We start from the raw sequence: 23,406 nt of genomic DNA, 5'->3' as shown, positions 1-23,406 counted from the left end.
CAACTCTGTCTGCTTCCTGGGCCATGAAGAACTCTGAAATCACCAAAGTCAATCAGGACAAACCAGGACAAATGGATATACTGTTACAGGCTTGTGTTAGCAAGTCTCCCCCCCCCCCCTCTCTATCTCCCAACCCACAGCAACTTCATTATTTCAGTGCTGTAAATACATAACACTCTACTGTCTTCTTACTGTAGTGTGTCACTGGTGTTTAGTCTCAGTGGACAATGGGGCCACAATTTGATTGTGATAGTCTTAGAGTGTGCTGGGGCCTGGTAGACAGTAACTCTGATGTGTGTGTCCTGTGCTATTACAATGGCCTTGTCTGGTTCGATCCCCAATACCTCTGTCATTAATGGGATGGAGGTTGACCCTGAGAACAGACTGGCCTGTCCCTTGCTGCTGCAGTTGCTGCCACCGCCACACACACGCACGCACACACACACACGCACACACACACACACACACACACACACACACACACACACACACACACACATACATACATACATACATACATACAGTACATACAGTACATACAGTACATACAGTACATACATATACGTACACAGGTTCAGACACAGCCACAGACACAGTTCACTATCTCTGCAGTGCACAGGATACAGCCAGTGTTCTGTTGGCTTCACTATACTAAGAGAGGATATCAATGAAACTGACAGGAAACAAGAGACAGGAAGAACAACCACCACTGCCAATATGAAAGACTGAGGTTAAAAAAAGAATGACACTGTGATGATGTAGGGTTTTAGATGTTGTTCTTATGATGTACAAAGCCTGCTTGTCCATGTTCCATTCCTGACAGATAATGGCGAAAGAATACCAACGCCACTCCATTTCATTGAGATGATTCACTTCTCCAGCAGTGGTTTGTCTTCTGTTAGTGCTATCCGGTATCCTTGGGACATCCCTACCCTAAACCCTAACCCTCACCTAAACTATTTGAGATTTCAACTTTAATGGGGTAATGTCAGAGTCGAGATGTCCCAAGGACACAGGATAGCAAGGACCGTTTGTCTCAGCTGTGATTGTGAGAGTGAGTTCTCCACAGGTAGAGTAGCTCTCTATAAAATGGCTGCCGTCTGCCTGGATAGGAACCAGATAGTAATTTAGATCCCCATCACTCTCCCCGTCCTTTCACAGGAGAGAAAAGGGGTTTAAAGAGAGAGCAGGCAAAGTATATATGCCAGATTTCAGACTGACTGTGGGAAACAACATCAATCAGTATTTTACTAGCCTAGCTGCTCTATAAAGTAAGGTTGGTTTGAACCCTGTAGGACAGAAAGTCCATCTGGCAGTTAGCTCTATTACATGCAGGGTCCTCAGACAGACATTTACTCGACTCTATATACACACACAACACACACACACACACACACACACACACACACACACACACACACACACACACACACACACACACACACACAAACACACAACACACACACACACACACACACACACACACACACACACACACACACACACACACACACACACACACACACACACACACACACACACACACACACACACACAGTAAATGAGAAAGAATAGCTTTCAGCCTGATCAATTCAAGACTAGAAGTACAGTAGACCAGGAGAGAGAGAGTCTGGAGTGGATTTCCATCCAGTGGCCATCAACATTAATCCCCAATATTCTATATGCTACTACCGATCTTTCTGTCTCTATTGTTATGGCTATGGTTATATTACTCCAGTATATCACTGTAGAGCAGAGAGCTAACATCTAGTTACACTGCATCGTTCAGTATTCCACCACTATTGTGGTGTGGTATTGCAGTCAGACACTGGTCTTTCCTTTTTTTTGTCCTGCATGGATGGCTAACTTCCATTGGCTCGTATTCATCTGCAGGCTGAGAGTCAGAGTGGTTGCAGTCACAGACACAGACACACAGGATGGCCCCAACTTTTGTTCTTCTGTACATTGGATCAACAATGATGAACAAAATGTGTGTGGAGTCTTAAATGTTATGGTCAACAGCAGACCTAGGTTTAAATACTATTTCAGATCATTTTAAATACTTTAGCTGGGCTTGATTGAGTTTGCCTGACGTAATGGAACCAAAGGAATAGTCGTAAAATTACAAACCCTGCCCATCTGGCACTCCAGGCGGGCTGAAGCAAATGTGAAAGATTGTGAAACGCATTAGAAAGATTTTATAATTATATGAGATTCCTTTTAATCATACATGTAACTGCCAAAATAAAGGAAACACTTGACTTCAGTATATGAGGGATACAAAGTACACTGAACAAAAATAGAAATCCCAGAAATGTTCCATACTTACAAAGAGTATTTTTCTCGCATTTCTCCTTTGCCAAGATAATCCATCCACTTGGTTTGGCATATCAAGAAGCGGATCATTACACAGGTCCACCTTGTAATGGACACAATAAAAGGACACTCTAAAATGTGCACAATGCCAGAGATGTCCAAAATTTTGAGGCTGCTTGCAATTGGCATGCTGATTGTTGGAATGTCCACCAGAGCTGTTGCCAGAGAATGTAATGTTAATTTCTCTACCATAAGACGCCTCCAACATAATTTTAGAGAATTTGGCAGTACGTCCGGCCTCACAAACGCAGATTTCGTGTAATCTCGCCAGCCCAGGACCTACACATTTGGCTTCTTCACCTGCGAGATCGTCTGAGACCAGCCACACAAACAGCCAATGAAACTGTGGGTTTGCACAACTGAAGAATTTCTGCACAAACTGTCAGAAACTGTTTCAAGGAAGCTCATGTGTGTGCTCGTCGTCCTCACCAGGGTCTTGACCAGACTCCAGTTCGACATTGTAACAGACTTCAGTGGGCAAATGCTTACCTTCGATAGCCACTGGCACGCTGAAGAAGTGTGCTCTTCACGGATGAATCCCAGTTTCAACTGTACCGGGCAGATGGCAGACAGCTTGTATGGCATTGTGTGTGCGAGCAGTTTGCTGATGTCAACGTTGTGAACAGTGTGCCCCATGGTGGCGGTGGGTCATGATATGGGCAGGCATAAGCTACGGACAACAAACACAATTGCCTTTTATCGATGAACTATTTTATGCACATAGATACCGTGATGAGATCCTGAGGCCCATTGTCTTGCCATTCATCCGCCGCCATCACCTCATGTTTCAGCATGAATATGCATGGCCCCATTTCGCAAAGATCTGTAAACAGTTCCTGGAAGCTGGAAAATATCCCAGTTCTTCCATGGCCTGAATAATCACCAGACATGTCAACAATTGAGCATGTTTGGGATGCTCTGGATTGACGTGTACGACAGCGTGTTCCAGTTCCCGCCAATATCGAGCAACTTCGTACAGCCATTGAAGAGGAGTGGGACCACATTCCACAGGCCACAATCAACAGTCTGATTACCTCTATGCAAGGTGAGATGTGTCGCGCTGCTTGAGGCAAATGGTAGTCACACCAGATACTGACTGGTTTTCTGATCCACACACAATCTTTTTTTTAAGGTATCTGTGACCAACAGATGCATATCTGTATTCCCAATCATGTGAAATCCATAGATTAAGGACTAATTCATTTATTTTAATTGTCTGTTCCTTATATGAACTGTAACTCAGTAAAATCTTTGAAAATGTTGAATGTTGCATTCATACAGTTGAAGTTGGAAGTTTAAAAACATTTAGGTTGGAGTCATTAAAACTCTTTTTTCAACCACTCCACACATTTCTTGTTAACAAACAATAGTTTTGGCAAGTCGGTTAGGACATCTACTTTGTGCATGACACAAGTAATTTTTCCAACAATTGTTTACATACAGATTATTTCACTTACAATTCACTGTATCACAATTCCAGTGGGTCAGAAGTTTACATACACTAAGTTGACTGTGCCTTTAAACAGCTTGGAAAATTCCAGAAAATGATGTCATGGCTTTAGAAACTTCTGATAAGCTAATTTACATAATTTGAGTGAATTGGAGGTGTACCTGTGGATGTATTTCAAGGCTTAGCTTCAAGCTCAGTGCCTATTTGCTTGACATCATGGGAAAATCACAAGAAATCAGCCAACACCTCAGAAAACAAATTGTAGACCTCCACAAGTCTGGTTCATCCTTGGGAGCAATTTCCAAGGTACTATGTTCATCTGTACGAACTACAGTACACATGTATAAACACCATGGGACCACGCAGCTGTCATACCGCTCAGAAAGGAGACGAGTTCTGTCTCCTAGAGATTAACCTACCTTTATGCGAAAAGTGCAAATCAATCCCAGAACAACACCAAACGACCTTGTGAAGATGCTGGAGGAAACAGGTACAAAAGTATCTATATCCACAATAAGACGAGTCCTATATAGACATAACCTTGAAAGGTCGCTCAGCAAGGAAGAAGCCACTGCTCCAAAACCGCCATAAAAATGCCAGACTACGGTTTGAAACTGCACAAGGGGACAAAGATCGTACTTTTAAGAGAAATATCCTCTGGTCTGATGGAACAAAAATAAAACTGTTTGGCCATAATGACAGTCGTTATGTTTGGAGGAAAAAGGGTGAGGCTTGCAAGCCGAAGAACACCATCTCGACCATGAAGCACGGGGATGAAAGCATCATGTTGTGGGGGTGCTTTGCTGCAGGAGGGATTGGTGCACTTCACAAAATAGATGGCGTCATGAGGCAGGATAATTATGATATATTGAAGCAACATGTCAAGACGTCAGTCAGGAAGTAAAAGATTGGTCGCAAATGGGTCTTCCAAATGGACAATGACCCCAAGCATACTTCCAAAGTTGTGGCAAAATGGCTTAAGGACAACAAAGTCAAGGTATTGGAGTGGCCATCACAAAGCCCTGACCTCAATCCTATAGAAAATATAGAAAATGCCACCAAATACTAATTGAGTGTATGTAAACTTCTGACCCACTGAGAATGTGATGAAGGAAATAAAAGCTGAAATAAATCATTCTCTCTACTATTATTCTGACATTTCACATTCTGAAAATAAAGTGGTGATCCTAACTGACCTAAGAGGGAATTTTTACTAGGATTTAATGTCAGGAGTTGTGAAAAACTGAGTATAAATATATTAAAGAGGTGCTTCCCCACAGGTGTGGTACCTTAATTAAGCAATTAACATTCCATCATGCTTAGGGTCATGTATAAAAATTCCAAGTTGCCATTATTTTGGCTGCCATGGCTAAATGAAGGCATCTGTGAATTTTAAAGGGTGGTCTCAAAGGAGCATAGGGACATTTAAAGTGTTTTATGTGTGTGTGTGTCTCAGTCACCAGATCTCAACCCAAATGAACACCTATGGGAGATTCTGGAGCGGTGCCTGAGACAGCGTTTTCCACCACCATCAACAATTTCTCATGGAAGAATGGTGTCACATCCCTCCAATAGAGTTCCAGACACTTGTAGAATCTATGAATTTACTCATTGAAGCTATTATGGCAGCTAGTGGTGAACCAATGCCTTGTTAAGACACTTTATGTTGGTGTTTCCTTTATTTTGGATGGTACCCATATGCAATCACAATACCCACTTGGCACAGCGGGCAATTCAATGTTGGTTCAAAGTAATTGTAATCCTTCAAGGTTCAAATGAATCCTTGAAATTACTTAGAAACAATGTTGATTCAGACAGTGTGTCCTCAGTGGGTATAGTTTATCATAGTTTATTTGCGGTAGTTAGATAGCCTCTTACAGTAGCAGTGTAAATATTTCAGTTGTGTTATTATAAATTATATTATCTCAGCAGACCTGGTTGGTGTCTTTTCATACCTCCATTGTCTGCTGTTTGCATTCCAAGTGCCTTCAGGTGCAAACGTGGAAATATGTTTTTCTTTTATATCGGTTCGCCACTTTCCGTGCTTTGGTATTCTTTGTACTGAAAAGCACTATATAAATGAACCACCTATTATTATCTGTAGCTGCAACAGCAGTAGAGACGTTCTGTCTCTACTCTGTTACAAGACAGTCATTGACATCACATTGCTCTCTTTCTCTCTGTGGCATTATAACTTCAGATGCTCTACTTTCATTTACCTAGGTTTGATTACGTGATGTAATCAAAATGTATATGAGCCAGGTGTGGGTGCCCTTTATCACACTGATGATTGGTTAAGTCAACAAAAAAATGTATCCTTTCACTTGTATTTATTATTGCGCTGAGCACATTTTGGGGCATCTGTCCGAATAAATATAATTTTGGCATTTAAACCTCACTTTTGTATTTCTTCTGGATGTTTTCAACAGTGTGCGGTTATCTATCCTTTCCAACATGTCTCTCTGTGACCGCAGGTGTTCCTGAAGAGCGACCGCGTTGCGAAGATGGTCCAGAGTGGGGGCTTCTCAGCCAATGACTGCAGGGAGGTGTTCAAGAGGCACATTGAGAAGCGTGTCCGCAGCCTGCCTGAGATCGACGGCCTGAGTAAGGAGACAGTGCTCAGCTCCTGGATGGCCAAGTTCGACACCATCTACCGCGGGGACGAGGACCCACGCAAAGCCCAGCAGCGCATGACGGCCAGCGCCGCCTCAGAGCTCATCCTCAGCAAGGACCAGCTCTACGAGATGTTCCAGAACATTCTGGGTATCAAGAAATTTGAGCACCAGCTGCTCTACAACGCCTGCCAGGTAAGAGCAGGCGTTAGTAGAGGGAGGGTGTGTGTGTGTGTGTACGCATCACTGTGAAATATGGTTGCATCCGAAATGGTTCCCTATTCCCTGCACTGCTTTAGACTAGGGTCCATAGGCTGCTATTTCTGACGCATCTATGTGTGTGTATATCCCTGGTAAAAAAGACCACTACTTTCCCAGTGGGCAAAACTGACTGGTGACAATGACGTCATCATGATGCCATCACAACCAGAGACTGATGTCATTGCAGACAGTTTTGCCTGCCGGGTTTACAAAAAACAATCAAGGCCAAGAACAGTCCGGCATTTGTTACTGTTGTTCAGGCTATGCCTGCAGCTGTACAGCTACAGTGGAAAGTCTGCTGTCTCCTTACTCTCATGCAGTAGCAAGGTCACAGATCAATATGGGTTTATAGAATCACTCCAGGTTTTAGAGACCAACTGTATTTTTCAAGCATCTCAAGTATTTCAAGTTTTAATGTCACATGCACAAGTACAGTGAAATGCCTTTCTTGCTAACTCAAAACCCAACAATGCAATAATCAATAACAATGTAGGAGTGCTGACTTAAGATCAGGTTTTCCTTTTAGATTATAATGCATGGTCGAACTGATCCTCGATCAGCACTCTTACTCTGAGACAATTTGTGGATATGGGCCCAGGTTTTACACCTTGACTAGAAGGCATGTTTTACTTTCAAACAGGCTCTTCATGTTAATGTATTTTGGCTGAAACAGCCTTCATCAGGTTTCCAGTTGGTGAAATAATATAAAATAACATGCACCTGACACTTATTTTCAAGAGGGAGATCGCACAAACCCAAAGCTGGTATTTCACAGGCCTATCTTACAGCCCGGCGCCTAGAGAGCCAGTGCTTCGATCTCCTTCCTATGAGGAGTGACATGTTGAGATTGCTTGAGGACAATGGTGGACACCAGTGTGCTTGTGTCGGACATAACTCTTCTACCCGCAGCGCTGCTTCACTTGTACAACACTCCATGAGAACGCTGAGACCTAGAGAGCAGATTGCCGTGCTAATATATTCTTCTTCCAGGAGCTTGATTAAAAGTCTGATCACAGGAAGCATTCGGAGCCAGAGCTCAGATACATTTACATTTCCTCATAATTTAATGCATAAGTAACCACACTTAAGTGAATGGTCTCATTCTCTCCCATTTCGATTTAATGCACGGCTTAATTTCTGCCTGAGAGAAGAAGTATCATCTTACTGTGTTCTTCATAATTTATGTTGTATAACATTTTAAAGATGCACTGCACAGAAATTATTGTGCAATTTCCTGGTAGATCAAATTCTAATACTTCTAATACTATGTGACAAAACCGGCAAGAATATAATATATTTTCCATAACCAAAAATAGTGTTTTCTGTGGTTTGAAGCTCCACAAAACAATGTGAAGTGAAAGATTGAGATATCTCTCTCTCTCTCTCTCTCTCTCTCTCTCTCTCTCTCTCTCTCTCTCTCTCTCTCTCTCTCTCTCTCTCTCTCTCTCTCTCTCTCTCTCTCTCTCTCTCTCTCTCTCTCTCTCTCTCTCTCTCTCTCTCTCTGTCTCTCTCTCTCTCTCTCTCTCTCTGTCTCTCTGTCTGTCTGTCTGTCTGTCTGTCTGTCTGTCTGTGCATGGAAAGTGTTACCACATACATTGCCAAAGCAAACATATAAACACGCATCAAATCGATGATGACGCAGATAGATAACAATAGGACAAATAATAATACTCAATGAGTAGTAACAATTAATGGGACACTACAGTAACAAATGAACTAGGACAATAATGAAATAGTGATAAAGACACAGCAATGTTATTGCTCTGGTTTGTCGTTCCACTGTTTGTCCCTACGTGTGTGGTAAAAAGCTACATATTTAGCAGCTAATGTGGCACAAAAGTTTTTTCTCTCTCTTTCTTTCTCTCTCTCTTTCTCTCTCTCCAATCCTTAATTTGTTGGTCTGTCTCACGCTGAGATAAAGCACAGCCCCTCTGAATCTTCCCATAGTTGCTTTAGTTTCTTCCCTGCTCATCCTTTGAAGATGGCTAACCTAGTTTTCCTGTGCAACCTGGCGGCGGAGCAGGGAAGAGCCGGACGGACACACACGGACGGACAGACAGACAGATGCACACATAAACAGAGCGATCAGAGGCGGGCCATTTCAGCATACTAAATATCCCTATGCCAGTTACCATCTTGTCACAGCAGTGAAACCACCACTGCTCACAAGCAGCAGAATAGCTATTTTTCTGCTGACCACTGACAGTATAGACCTTTTTACCACAGTGTTCAATATGACAGGAACAATATGCTTTTTTACCATAGTGTTCAATATGACAAGAGCAATATGCTTTTTTACCATAGTGTTCAATATGACAAGAGCAATATGCTTTTTTACCACAGTGTTCAATTTGACAAGAGCAATAGGCCTTTTTACCACAGTGTTCAATATGACAGGAGCCATAGCCCTTTTTACCACAGTGTTCAATATGACAGGAGCCATAGCCCTTTTTACCACAGTGTTCAATATGACAGGAGCCATAGCCCTTTTTACCACAGTGTTCAATATGACAGGAGCAATAGGCCTTTGACCACAGTGTTCAATATGACAGGAGCAATAGGCCTTTGACCACAGTGTTCAATATGACAGGAGCAATAGGCCTTTGACCACAGTGTTCAGTATGACAGGAGCAATAGCCCTTGTTACCGCAGTGTTCAATATGACAGAGGCAATAGGCCTTTTTACCACAGTGTTCAATATGACAGGAGCAATAGGCCTTTTTACCACAGTGTTCAATATGACAGGAGCAATAAGCCTTTTTACCGCAGTGTTCAATATGACAGGAGCAATAGGCCTTTTTACCACAGTGTTCAATATGACAGGAGCAATAGGCCTTTTTACCGCAGTGTTCAATATGACAGGAGCAATAGGCCTTTTTACCGCAGTGTTCAATATGACAGGATCAATAGGCTTTTTAACCACAGTGTTCAATATGACCGGAGCAATAGGCCTTTTTACCACAGTGTGATTTGTTTGTGTACAGTATAGTGCACTATTTTCGACCACACAAGCCTCTGGTCAAAAGTAGTGCACTATGTAGGGACAAAGGTACCATTTGGGGAGACAACTCTCATAAGAACCAACCCATGGCAATGGCAGCGCTGCATTCTCTACTGTTCTCTCTCGATGATTATCCTAGAATCCAGATTGATATGCTGTGTTATTATTTGAAACAATGGTGAAATGGTGCATATCCATTTAGATTGATGACGGAGTTCTCCCCAAACAGAAGATGATGCTGCTCGCTGCTCAGCACTAGATGCCTCAGGGCTGGTTGGAGAAGATGTGATGAGAGGTTTTCAGGGATTGGTTAAGATTCAGAGGCCATCAGTTTTAGCTCTTATCTCGTGGGATTTAAGTAATTTGTTAAAGTCACATAACAAGAGAGCGGGGGAAGGGAGAAGGACTATTTCTGTCCCAGATACAAGCACTACAGAAATATGGGAGTGACTCGGAGCAGGCTGACTAGACTGGTACAGTGTGACCTGTGGCCCCCCTGAACCAGCCTCTCTGGCTCTCCCAATACAATGTAATGAGGCTGGGCTGCACAATCAGGTGATAACCAGGGGAATGTGGTACAAGTGGCTCTGAGAGTGACTCAGAGCAGGTTGAGTACACTGGTACCTTGTACTGGTAGACTAGTACACTGGTACAGTATGTATAACCAACGGCCCCATCTCACCAGCCTGTCTGGCTCTCATGATACGACACACTAAGGCTGGGCTGCACAACCAAGTGACCTAACTGTGCTATGCGTGGCATAGCATCATGGAGATGTGCAGGAATATGTATTTCTAAGAAGGCTGTTACAGCCAATTCATGTATTTTCTTCTTTCTGCTTCGTGTCTACTTTCCATTCTGTAATGTGGCTCATTATGAGTTCCAGTTTACTAAAGCATGGAACTGAATAGAACTTCCAAGTGCTGCATGAAACACACACACAGAGTAATATGTTTCGTGTCGTGAGTTTCAGTAAAGCATGCAGCTGAATAGAAGCTTCAAGGCCACATCATGACAGCCGATTGACCTGGTTAAATGACTCTCTGAGTGGCGTGTAAGTGTGTGTGTGTGTGCGTGGGCACGTGTGTGTGTGTGTATGTTTGGTCATTTAGCCACGTTAAGCCAAAGGCAAGCTACTCTGCATCAAACACATCCGCATAAAACGCACATCATTTAGCCTTTCTGATGGTGATGGAGTGAATGGCATTTTTTTGTCAATAGAAAGGCGTTCTAAGAGGCGTTCTGAATGAGTTTGTGCCATTAGACGACACATACACCACCTGGAGTTTATTTAATGTAAGCACAATTAGACATAATTAGCAGAAATTGTCGGGCAAGTGCAGTCGGATGCAGAAAATGTGAATGTGCTGTTGCCTGCCATGTACTCACGCATAGAGATGAGATGAATGGCCTTACGAATCTCTTTCTCATATTAACCAACAAATAATTTGAACATTTGCCATCTGATCTACTTGGATGATCGTTTGCCTTGCTGTTGAGGTTGCCACTGAAGGCTGCATGCATATGAGTAATCTTTGTGGCCAATGAACCAGTCAATGCCAGTGTCAGCAATGACATGGCAAAAAAATTAAAATAGAGATGACAATTATAGTCACGCAACCAAGCATCACAAATGTGATGATAATCACACCTCAAGGTGACAGATTCATTATCTTGGCTTTGAGCTGTAGTGACGCGGTTATATTCTTTGAGCATTACTCTAACTCAATAACAAACCATGAGACTGCTGGTTGGGTATTATTGAAGGCCTTTAGACTCCATTGCTGTGTCTCTACAGTACCACAGTAACAATTTAGTCTCTCAGCTCCACTCACAAGGCTGCTTGGGTGCTGCTGAACAGTTACAGGCACTATGTATGGAAGTGGTCAGCGTTAATATTATTCATATGGAGCAGATAACACGCAGAATGTGTCCCAAATGGCACCCTATTCCCTATATAGTGTTCTACTTTTTTTTACCAGGGCCCATACAATTTTTGTAACAAATAATAGTGTACACTAATGTATTTGTACTTACAAATATGCACAAATATAGCCTACTTCAAATACATTTTGAAAAAACACTAATTGAGAGTGGGAGGAATAATTGACATTTTGTTTAATATTTTAGACTCTGAAGTACTGTTGGCATTTCAGCTGTGACATTTTCACAATGCAACAATTTAGAGTTTATTTTTTTGTTTTGTTATTCTGTCGATGCATAGTGGGCACAGCTCACAGCCTACTGCCTACCTGCTATGGGGAGGGGGTTCATGTCTACAATAGCCTGGGTTTCAAATTGAGGCTTGAGTGGGGAAAATCATGTTCATAAGACACATTATTTATTATCCCCAACAGCAAAGTTGTATAAAATAATTTGGCATTTCATCTATGGCATGACCACAATGCTGAAATGTACATTACAGTTCCCACTCCCTGGTTCCTAGCTGCTATTATCAAGAGGAGGATGGACCTTGACAGCCAGTGGGTTCATATTGACAATAGCCTGGCAGCCAAATTGATGAGCTTTTGTTTACATTATGTTCAGCTCTCATCAGCCATTGTTTCTGTGTGAATCACATGGAAGATAGGCTGGCAGTCTTTACCGTCTCTGCTGTCTCGGGGGCGTAAGAAGGGCCTTCACCACCACCACAGAATGTGTGTGTGTGTGTGTGTGTGTGCTAGAAAGAGAGAGAGAGAGAGAGAGATTGTCTGGGTTAGCTACAGTCAGAGACTGGGAGAGAATATAATTTCAACAGAGAATCGCAAGGCTTTTGTAAGATTTCACATTTGTTGTTTAAAGAGTTTGATTCCGAATGGACAATATGTTTCAGACACAGATGTGCAGATAAAGAAACAAATATACATGTTTACAATAAGTAAAGATTTCCTGAATGGTTGAAAGTAGAGGACGTTTCTGCTGCACTTGACACCTCTAAAATACTGTAAATAGTTAAGCACTTAAGTGCCAAACCTCAATACCGGATCTAGAGTTATTCAATGAAAGCAGATTTGGTTGCTTGTTAGTGCTATGACACCACAGGGTGAAAATATCTGTTCTGTTTGTGGAGCAGGGATCTGATACAGTGATACAATGATGCAGTGCAACAACGTCACTGACTGGTTGAACTAAAATGCTGTTTCTCACACTCTCCTCGCTCAGCTGCTCTGATGTGTGATCATGAATATTTCCCCGCACGGATGAACTCTCTTTCTCTCTCTTCGACTGAAATTTTTCCCCCAATCTCAAGTGGCAGCTGATTAAATTACCTTCGTCGTATGCACAGGGAGATGTCAAATTGAGGTAAGAGAGAGCAGAGAACATTAAAATTAACCTCTAACTCTGAAACAAGCCATCACAAACCTGCAGCCAACAGACAGAAATGTGTGTGTGTAGTGGTGTAATAGAATAACCCTAGTGTTTTAATAACGAGTGCTGAACTGAAAACCACACCCATCATGCTCACATTTATATTTTAGCAGACACTCTTATCCAGAGTGAGTTCATACATTTTCATACTGGTCCTGCATGGGAACCAAACCAACAACCCTGGTGTTTCAAGCACCATGCCCTACTAACAGAGCCATACAGGACTTCTATTGCAAATTGATTTTGAGAATGTTTGTTTCAATATCTATGTTTTTGCATGTACATCGAAGAATTCATCCAATGCTACTCTATTAAATAACATAGATTTCCTAAATGACTCTAATCTGTTACTTGGATTTATTGCACCTGTTACTGAAATGGTTATTCCAGTTTAGATGCTTGAGGTAGTCTCATATCTTAGTCTTCCTAACCCTGGCAGTCATACTGAATGCAAGTTGCGGATGAATATTGTTTGATAGCACCACTCTGGCTGGATTCTAATAGGAATTACACATCACTTAGCAAGCCAGCATTATGTGACTTGAAGGCCTGATGTGGTGTTTAATTGGGCTCTCACTTGAGAAAGGTCACAGGACTGAAAATGAACGAATGCAACAAGCATGTCTTTGTCACTAACAAATACAGTCACGGATTGTAACTCTACAAATAACTTGAAAGGCAACCTGAGATATGCAAATAAGGCTTAACACCAGAGGTGTCAACCTCAAATCAAATGTATTTATATAGCCCTTCGTGCATCAGCTGATATCTCAAAGTGCTCTACAGAAACCCAGCCTAAAACCCCAAACAGCAAGCAATGCAGGTGTAGAAGCATGGTGGCTAGGAAAAACTCCCTAGAAAGGTCAAAACCTAGGAAGAAACTTAGAGAGGAACCAGGCTATGTGGGGTGGCCAGTCCTCTTCTGGCTGTTCCGGGTGGAGATTATAACAGAACATGGCCAAGATGTTCAAATGTTCATAAATGACCAGCATGGTCAAATAATAATAATCACAGTAGTTGTCGAGGGTGCAGCAAGTCAGCACCTCAGGTGCTGAACAGTTGAAACTGGAGCAGCAGCACGGCCAGGTGGACTGGGGACAGCAAGGAGTCCTCATGCCAGGTAGTCCTGAGGCATGGTCCTAGGGCTCAGGTCCTCCGAGAGAGAGAAAGAAAGAGAGAATTAGAGAGAGCATACTTAAATTCACACAGGACACCGGATAAGACAGGAGAAGTACTCAAGATATAACAAACTGACCCTAGCCCCCCGACAAGTAACCATTGCAACATAAATACTGGAGGCTGAGACAGGAGGGGTCAGGAGACACTGTGGCCCCATCTGATGATACCCCCAGACAAGGCCAAACAGGCAGGATATAACCTCAGCCACTTTGCCAAAGCACAGCCCCCAAACCACTAGAGGGATATCTTCAACCACCAACTTACCATCCTGAGACAAGGCCGAGTATAGCCCACAAAGATCTCCGCCACGGCACAACCCAAGGGGGGAGCGCCAACCTAGACAAGAAGACCACATCAGTGACTCAACCCACTCAGGTGACGCACCCTTCCTAGGGACGGCATGGAAGAGCACCAGTAAGCCAGTGACTCAGCCACTGTAATAGGGTTAGAGCCAGAGAATCACAGTGGAAAGAGGGGAACCGGCCAGGCAGAGACAGCAAGGGCGGTTCGTTGCTCCAGAGCCTTTCCGTCCACCTTCACACTCCTGGGCCAGACTACACTCAATCATATGATCCACTGAAGAGATGAGTCTTCAACTGAAAGGTTGAGACCGAGTCTGCATCTCTCACATGAGTAGGCAGACCATTCAATAAAAATGGAGCTCTATAGGAGAAAGCCCTGCCTCCAGCTGTTTGCTTACAAATTCTAGGGACAATTAGGAGGCCTGTGTCTTGTGACCGTAGCGTACGTGTAGGTATGTATGGCAGGACCAAATCAGAGAGATAGGTAGGAGCAAGCCCATGTAACGCTTTGTAGGTTAGCAGTAAAACCTTGAAATCAGCCCTTGCCTTAACAGGAAGTCAGTGTAGGGAGGCTAACACTGGAGTAATATGATACATTTTTGTTGGTTCTAGTCAGGATTCTAGCAGCCGTATTTTGCACTAACTCATGTTTTCCCTAGGGCCGTGTTCGGTTGTCAATGAGGTCCGTAAGGCTGAAAATGTTTTGTATTTCCTCACCGTCAGAAATGTATATAAATAGTCCCCTATCCATCATTTTTTGCCATTTTTGATGCTCACTGTCTAATTTAATTTGGCCGATTATTAGTGAGTCAAGAAACTGTATGAATGTAGATCCATTATCATTTCTACACAGTTTCATTGGATTTTGATTGGGCCCCTGCTTTACGATAAGCAATGTGTTCTTTTAACACTGAAAAGAGTGGAACCATAAAGACACTGGAACATTGTTACATTTAACACTGGAGAATGTGCTGTGCATGCACACCACACACCCACCGACACACACACAGCTCCTCCACTCCTACTGGTGTTGGAGGAGAAAGGCAACACCCCATTATGCCTTCGCTTGCTTCGTCAGCAACTGTTCGCTGGTGAATTATGCTTGAGGGATTTCTGCTTCCAGCATTAAACTGATCTGATTATGGAACCCTCTGTGTGTGTGTGTGTGCACGTACATGTGTGTGTGTATGTGTTTGTGTGTGTCTCTTTGCGTGCCTGCGTGTGCATGTTTGTGTGCGTGTGCGTGTGGTAAGGCTGGTGATGGGTTCGACATAATGCAGCACTATAGATTAGAAGAAGGGAGAAGGGGAAGGGGGACAGACTGCTTATTGTTTCTAAGCTAGCAGCGAGGAGAGGGAGGGCTAGATAGATACACTCTTATCAATAAGGGTTCCAAAAGGGTTAATCAACCTTTTGGGTTCCAAGTAGTACACTTTGGTAGCACTTTACTTGAAACCCAGCGTCATAACACATTATGACACGTCATGACCATGTCGTAATATGTCATACCAGCTGACATAACTTGTCATTACCTGTCATAATATGGTCATAACACTGTCATGAGACATATATGTTGACCTGTTGTGTCATATAATGTGTTATTTTATGTCTGGTTATGACAGCTAGATAAGAGTGTTAAAACCCACAAAACCTACCACACAAGGCAAGACATTCCGTTACACCATAACTTACATGTCAACAATAAGTTTATGTTATATACAATACGAGTCAAAAGTTTGGACACACTGCAGGGTTTTTCTTTATTTTTACTATTTTCTACATTGTATAATATTAGTGAAGACATCAAAACTATGAAATAACACATATGGAATCATGCAGTAACCAAAAAAGTGTTAAACAAATCAAATACATTTTATATTTTATATTCTTCAAAGTAGCCACCCTTTGCCTTGATGACAGCTTTGCACACTTTTGGCATTCTCTCAACCAGCTTCATGAGGTAATGGAATGCACTTCAATTAACAGGTGTGCCTTGTTAAAAGTTCATTTGTGGAATTTCTTTCTTTCTTAATGTGTTTGAGCCAAGCAGTTGTGTTGTGACAAGGTAGGGGTGGTGTACAGAAGATAGCCCTATTTGGTGATATACCAAGTCCATATAATGGCAAGAACTGCTCAACTAAGCAAAAAAAAAACAATAGTCAATCATTACTTTAAGACATGAAGGTCAGCTGCAAAAACCATCAAGCACTATGATGAAACTAGCTCTCATGAGGACCGCCACAGGAAAGGAAGACCCAAAGTTATCTCTGCTGCAGAGGATAAGTTCATTAGAGGTACCAGCCTCAGACATTACAGCCCAAATAAATGTTCAAGTAACAGACACATCTCAACATCAACTGTTTAGAGGAGACTGCGTGAATGAGGCCTCGAATTGCTGCAAAGAAACCACTACTAAAGGACACCAATAATAATAAAAGACTTGTTTGGGCCCAGAAACAATAGCAATGGACATTAGACCGGAGGAAATTTGTCCTTTGGTTTGATGAGTCCAAATTTGAGAATTTGGCTTCTAACCACTGTGTATTTGTGAGACGCAGAGTAGGTGAACAGATTATCTACGCATGTGTGGTTCCCACCGTGAAGCATGGAGGAGGAGGTGTGGGGGTGCTTTGCTTGTGACACTGTCAGTGATTTATTTAGAATTCAAAGCACACTTAACCAACATGGCTACCACAGCATTCTGCAGCGATACGCCATCCCGTCTGGTTTGTGCTTAGTGGGACTATAATTTGTTTTTCAACAAGACAATGACCCAACACACCTCCAGGCTGTGTAAGTGCTATTTGACCAATAAGGAGAGTGATGGAGTGCTGCATCAGATGGCCTGGCCTCCACAATCACGCAACCTCAACACAATTTTGAGATGGTTAGGGATAAGTTGGACCTCAGAGTAAATAAAAATCAGCTGACAATTGCTCAGCAGATGTGGGAACTCCTTCAAGACTGTTGGAAAAGTATTCCAGGTGACTACCTCATGAAGCTGGTTGAGAGAATGCAAAGCTGTCATTAAGGCAAAGGTGTCTACTTTGAACAATCCCAAATATAGAGTGTATTTGGATTTGTTTAACACTTTTTTTGGTTACTACATGGTTCCATATGTGTCATTTCATAGTTTTGATGTCGTCACTATTATTCTACAATCTAAAGAAAAACCCTTAATGAGTAGATGTGTCCAAACTTTTGAATGGTACTGTATTTTTTTAATTGACCATATTCAATTATCATTGTAATTGTGCACACATTGATGGCGGATATGCACCTACCCCAATGCTCTGTTGCTGATGACTGAGATGAATGTGGGTATTGACACACTTATGTAGGTGTCATATCCAGCCATAACATAATGCAGTATATGTCACAACAGGTGTAAATATGTGTGTCATGACAGTGTTATGACCATATTATAACAGGTTATGACAAGTTATGTCAGCTGGTATGACATAACACCCCGTGTCATAACATGTTATGACATGTGTCATAACATGTTATGACACTAGGTGTCAAGTAATGTGTTACCAACCCTTTTTGGTTTCAGGTAGAACTCTTTTGGGTTCCATGTAGAACCCTAAGGGGAAAGGGCTCTTCATGGAACTCAAAAGGGTTCTACGTTGAACAAAAAAGGGTTCTTCAAAGGGTGAGGACAGGCAAAGAACACTTTTAGGTTCTAGATAGCAGGTATATTTTTTTCTAAGAGTGTATGAGAACATTCTGTAGCAGCAGGCATAACATCTCATCACCTCTCCTCATAACATCTCATAACATCTCCTCATCAAGCCTCTCTATCTAACTACACCCATCCTGTCACCCCTCATCACCTCTCCTCATCAAGCCTCTCTACCTAACTACACCCATCCTGTCACCCCTCATCACCTCTCCTCATCAAGCCTCTCCAACTAATTACACCCATCCTGTCACCCCTCATCACCTCTCCTCATCAAGCCTCTCTAGCTAACTACACCCATCCTGTCACCCCTCATCACCTCTCCTCATCAAGCCTCTCCAACTAACTACACCCATCCTGTCACCCCTCATCACCTCTCCTCATCAAGCCTCTCTAGCTAACTACACCCATCCTGTCACCCCTCATCACCTCTCCAACTAACTACACCCATCCTGTCACCCCTCCTCATCAAGCCTCTCTAACTAACTACACCCCTCATCACCTCTCCAACTAACTACACCCATCCTGTCACCCCTCATCATCTCTCCTCATCAAGCCTCTCTACCTAACTACACCCATCCTGTCACCCCTCATCACCTCTCATCAAGCCTCTAACTAACTACACCCATCCTGTCACCCCTTATCACCTCTCCTCATCAAGCCCCTCTACCTAACTACACCCATCCTGTCACCCCTTATCACCTCTCCTCATCAAGCCCCTCTACCTAACTACACCCATCCTGTCACCCTTCATCACCTCTCCAACTAACTACACCCATCCTGTCACCCCTCATCATCTCTCCTCATCAAGCCTCTCTACCTAACTACACCCATCCTGTCACCCCTCATCACCTCTCCTCATCAAGCCTCTCTAACTAACTACACCCATCCTGTCACCCCTCATCATCTCTCCTCATCAAGCCTCTCTACCTAACTACACCCATCCTGTCACCCCTCATCAAGCCTCTCTACCTAACTACACCCATCCTGTCACCCCTCATCATCTCTCCTCATCAAGCCTCTCTACCTAACTACACCCATCCTGTCACCCCTCATCACCTCTCATCAAGCCTCTAACTAACTACACCCATCCTGTCACCCCTTATCACCTCTCCTCATCAAGCCCCTCTACCTAACTATACCCATCCTGTCACCCTTCATCACCTCTCCAACTAACTACACCCATCCTGTCACCCCTCATCATCTCTCCTCATCAAGCCTCTCTACCTAACTACACCCATCCTGTCACCCCTCATCACCTCTCATCAAGCCTCTAACTAACTACACCCATCCTGTCACCCCTTATCACCTCTCCTCATCAAGCCCCTCTACCTAACTACACCCATCCTGTCACCCCTCATCACCCCTCCTCATCAAGCCTCTCTATGTAACTACACTCATCCTGTCACCCCTCATCACCTCTCCTCATCAAGCCTCTCTAACTAACTACACCCATCCTGTCACCCCTCATCATCTCTCCTCATCAAGCCTCTCTAACTACACCCATCCTGTCACCCCTCAATACCCCTCCTCACAAGCCTCTCTATCTACACCCATCCTGTCACCCCTCATAATCTCTCTAACTAACTACACCCATCCTGTCACCCCTCATCACTTCTCCTCATCAAGCCTCTCCCTAACTACACCCATCCTGTCACCCCTCATCACCTCTCTAACTAACTACACCCATCCTGTCACCCCTCATCACCTCTCCTCATCAAGCCTCTATCTAACTACATCCATCCTGTCACCCCTCATCACCTCTCCTCATCAAGCCTCTCTAACTAACTACACCCATCCTGTCACCCCTCATCACCAATCCTATCTAACTACACCCATCCTGTCACCCCTCATCACCGTCACCCCTGACCTACTCTCAGTCTCGGCTAACGTTCAGGCAACTTCACCTCTGTGTTCGCTGCAGTGTGGCTGTCACTTTCACTAACGCTGAGGGAACGTTACATTTTAGCCAGGGCTGGGCGTGTGTGTGTGTCCCACGTGTGTTGTGCTGTTGACAGCAGTGATCTTTAGGCTGGGCTGAGTATATATATATATATATATTATTTTTTTTACCTTTATTTAACTAGGCAAGTCAGTTAAGAACACCTTATTTACAATTATGGCCTAGGAACAGTGGGTTAACTGCCTTGTTCAGGGGCAGAATGACAGATTTCTACCTTGTTAGCTTGGGGATTCAATCTAACCACCTTTCGGTTACTGGCCCAACGATCTAACCACTAGGCTACCTGCCACCCCTGGATGGAGATTGTGGGGCTGTGTAGGGTCTCCGGGAGGGGTTTCAGATTGCCCTTTCATTAACGTGTCCCCAGGCACCCCCCATTGTGTTGCAGACCAGACCACCTCTGTGACTGACACTCTCAGAGGGGTGATAACGGGGAAATTAAGGTCACCTGCGTTTGTCATCTTTGCCTCCAACACCAATCACACATAACCCCCCAAAACCACTCACTGCCCATATAACTGATCTACCGTAGGCCACTGTTCTATCACTGAGATACAGTTCTTACAGCCTTCAAAACTACTAACAACATCAGCACCTGCAATTTATCCAGTAGATTCACTCACATCTAAGGTTTATTGAAATAAACAAATTAAAGAAAAATACCCTTGGATTTTTCATTGTGCTCGTGTTCAGTTCATCTAAATTGGATGTCTTCGTTTCTGGATGTCTAGACTAGCGGACAGACGTGACCAAGTCCTTGTGTTGTCAGGATGCAGTCAGACAAAGACAGCTATCTACAAGCTGCTCTGCTGTTGGCCTTTCCAGGGAGCCGTGGCCCTCTCTCCATCCCTCTGTGACTGTGACAGTTCTGCTTGGATTGCACTATGCCGTCCAGTCAGAGGTCGCTAGCCTTAGCCTCACACACCGGTACCACACACATACGCACGCACACACCCAGATACACACACACCACACAAACACGTTCACACCACACTTGCACATTCACACAGACACCCACACACAGGGACACACACACCAGTCCCTTAGAGCCCCACAGTTCAGCACAGCACACTCAGATGGACAGGCAAGCAGCAGCCACCGCCAGGGAAAACACTTAATTCAACCACTCGAACACACACACACAGTAATGGCTCTGTACTGCCTGGGTGAATCCTGGGTAAATTCCATGAAGCCAGTCTGAGAAATGTATTTAATCCTAATAGGCAGTGTGTGTGACGCTCTGAAAGGCTGAAGCCCTGACAGTGCAAAGGCAGAGCAGAACTTCTGGTGGCAAAGTTCTATTATGTGGTCTACTAACCAGGAACTCTGTGAATTCATCCCAAATTCATCCCAAATGACACCATATGAGGGAATAGGGTGCCATTGGAATGTAGTCTGTGAAAAACAGCAGGCAGGGTGGGTACTGCACAGTGGCCCAAACACTCCAAACATACACTACTGTACTGTACACACTGACATCTTTTCTATTTATATGGAGAAGGAATACAGACTGTTATACTGGTAAGAGGATGCATTAACAAAACACAATAATATTAAACATTAGACATCCATAGTATAGCCAAAACTTGAATTAAATACAGAATCCCAATTATTGTAGTTATTGCTTCTTTTTTTACTGCCGTTAGGATTGTGGGGATCTTATAAACGGGATGGCCAGACCTCATCCAGAGAGTAGCTTTATTTTCCCTTTTCAATCTGAAGAGAGGACTGGTTCATGCTGTTTCCTTGATTATTTAAGTGAGATCCATCAGTGTACTTCAAGCTGTCTCCCCCTTTTCTCTCTCTCTCTCCCTCTCCCTCCTATTGCTCTCTTTCCCCATACTCTCTCTCCCCCTCTCCCTCCTATTGCTCTCTTTCCCCAGACTCTCTCTCTCTCCCTCTCCCTCCTATTGCTCTCTTTCCCCATACTCTCTCTCTCTCCCTCTCCCTCCTATTGCTCTCTTTCCCCATACTCTCTCTCTCCCCCTCTCCCTCCTATTGATCTCTTTCCCCATACTCTCTCTCTCCCCCTCTCCCTCCTATTGCTCTCTTTCCCCATACTCTCTCTCCCCCTCTCCCTCCTATTGCTCTCTCTCCCCCTCTCCCTCCTATTGCTCTCTTTCCCCATACTCTCTCTCCCCCTCTCCCTCCTATTAATCTCTTTCCCCATACTCTCTCTCTCCCCCCTCTCCCTCCTATTGATCTCTTTCCCCATACTCTCTCTCCCCCTCTCCCTCCCATTGCTCTCTTTCCCCATACTCTCTCTCTCCCCCCTCTCCCTCCTATTGCTCTCTTTCCCCATACTCTCTCTCCCCTCTCCCTCCTATTGCTCTCTTTCCCCATACTCTCTCTCCCCTCTCCCTCCTATTGCTCTCTTTCCCCATACTCTCTCTCCCCTCTCCCTCCTATTGCTCTCTTTCCCCATACTCTCTCTCCCCTCTCCCTCCTATTGCTCTCTTTCCCCATACTCTCTCCCCCCTCTCCCTCCTATTGCTCTCTTTCCCCATACTCTCTCTCTCTCTCTCCCCTCTCCCTCCTATTGCTCTCTTTCCCCACTCTCTCTCCCCCTCTCCCTCCTATTGCTCTCTTTCCCCATTCTCTCTCCCCCCTCCCTCCTATTGCTCTCTTTCCCCATACTCTCCCTCTCCCCTCTCCCTCCTATTGCTCTCTTTCCCCATACTCTCTCTCTCCCCTCTCCCTCCTATTGCTCTCTTTCCCCATACTCTCTCTCTCCCCCTCTCCCTCCTATTGCTCTCTTTCCCCATACTCTCTCTCTCCCCCTCTCCCTCCTATTGCTCTCTTTCCCCATACTCCCCCCCCTCCCTCCTATTGCTCTCTTTCCCCATACTCTCTCTCCCCCCCTCTCCCTCCTATTGCTCTCTTTCCCCATACTCTCTCTCTCCCCCTCTCCCTCCTATTGCTCTCTTTCCCCATACTCCCCCCCCTCCCTCCTATTGCTCTCTTTCCCCATACTCTCTCTCTCTCTCCCCCCTCTCCCTCCTATTGCTCTTTCCCCATACTCTCTCTCCCCCTCTCCCTCCTATTGCTCTCTTTCCCCATACTCTCTCTCTCCCATTTCCCTCCTATTGCTCTCTTTCCCCATACTCTCTCTCCCCCTCTCCCTCCTATTGCTCTCTTTCCCCATACTCTCTCTCTCCCCCTCTCCCTCCTATTGCTCTCTTTCCCCATACTCTCTCCCCCCCCTCCCTCC

General features: G+C 44.1%; 1 protein-coding gene across 15 annotated transcripts in view; it reads left to right on the top strand.

Annotated features, from left to right (window-relative positions):
* LOC109891290 (calcium-dependent secretion activator 1) overlaps window positions 1-23,406 on the top strand; it is a 146,535-nt gene that overhangs the window by 48,847 nt on the left and 74,282 nt on the right. For all 15 annotated transcript variants that reach the window (XM_031825461.1, XM_031825447.1, XM_031825460.1 and 12 more), the window contains exon 3: window positions 6,301-6,633. In XM_031825461.1, the coding sequence (XP_031681321.1) occupies window positions 6,301-6,633 (333 nt within the window). The remainder of the gene's footprint in view (window positions 1-6,300; window positions 6,634-23,406) is intronic.

Source organism: Oncorhynchus kisutch, linkage group LG5, assembly GCF_002021735.2.
Source record: "Oncorhynchus kisutch isolate 150728-3 linkage group LG5, Okis_V2, whole genome shotgun sequence".
Taxonomy (NCBI): Eukaryota; Metazoa; Chordata; class Actinopteri; order Salmoniformes; family Salmonidae; genus Oncorhynchus; species Oncorhynchus kisutch.
The sequence above is the reverse complement of the archived record's forward strand: the minus strand, read 5'-3'. Positions and strand labels throughout refer to the sequence as shown.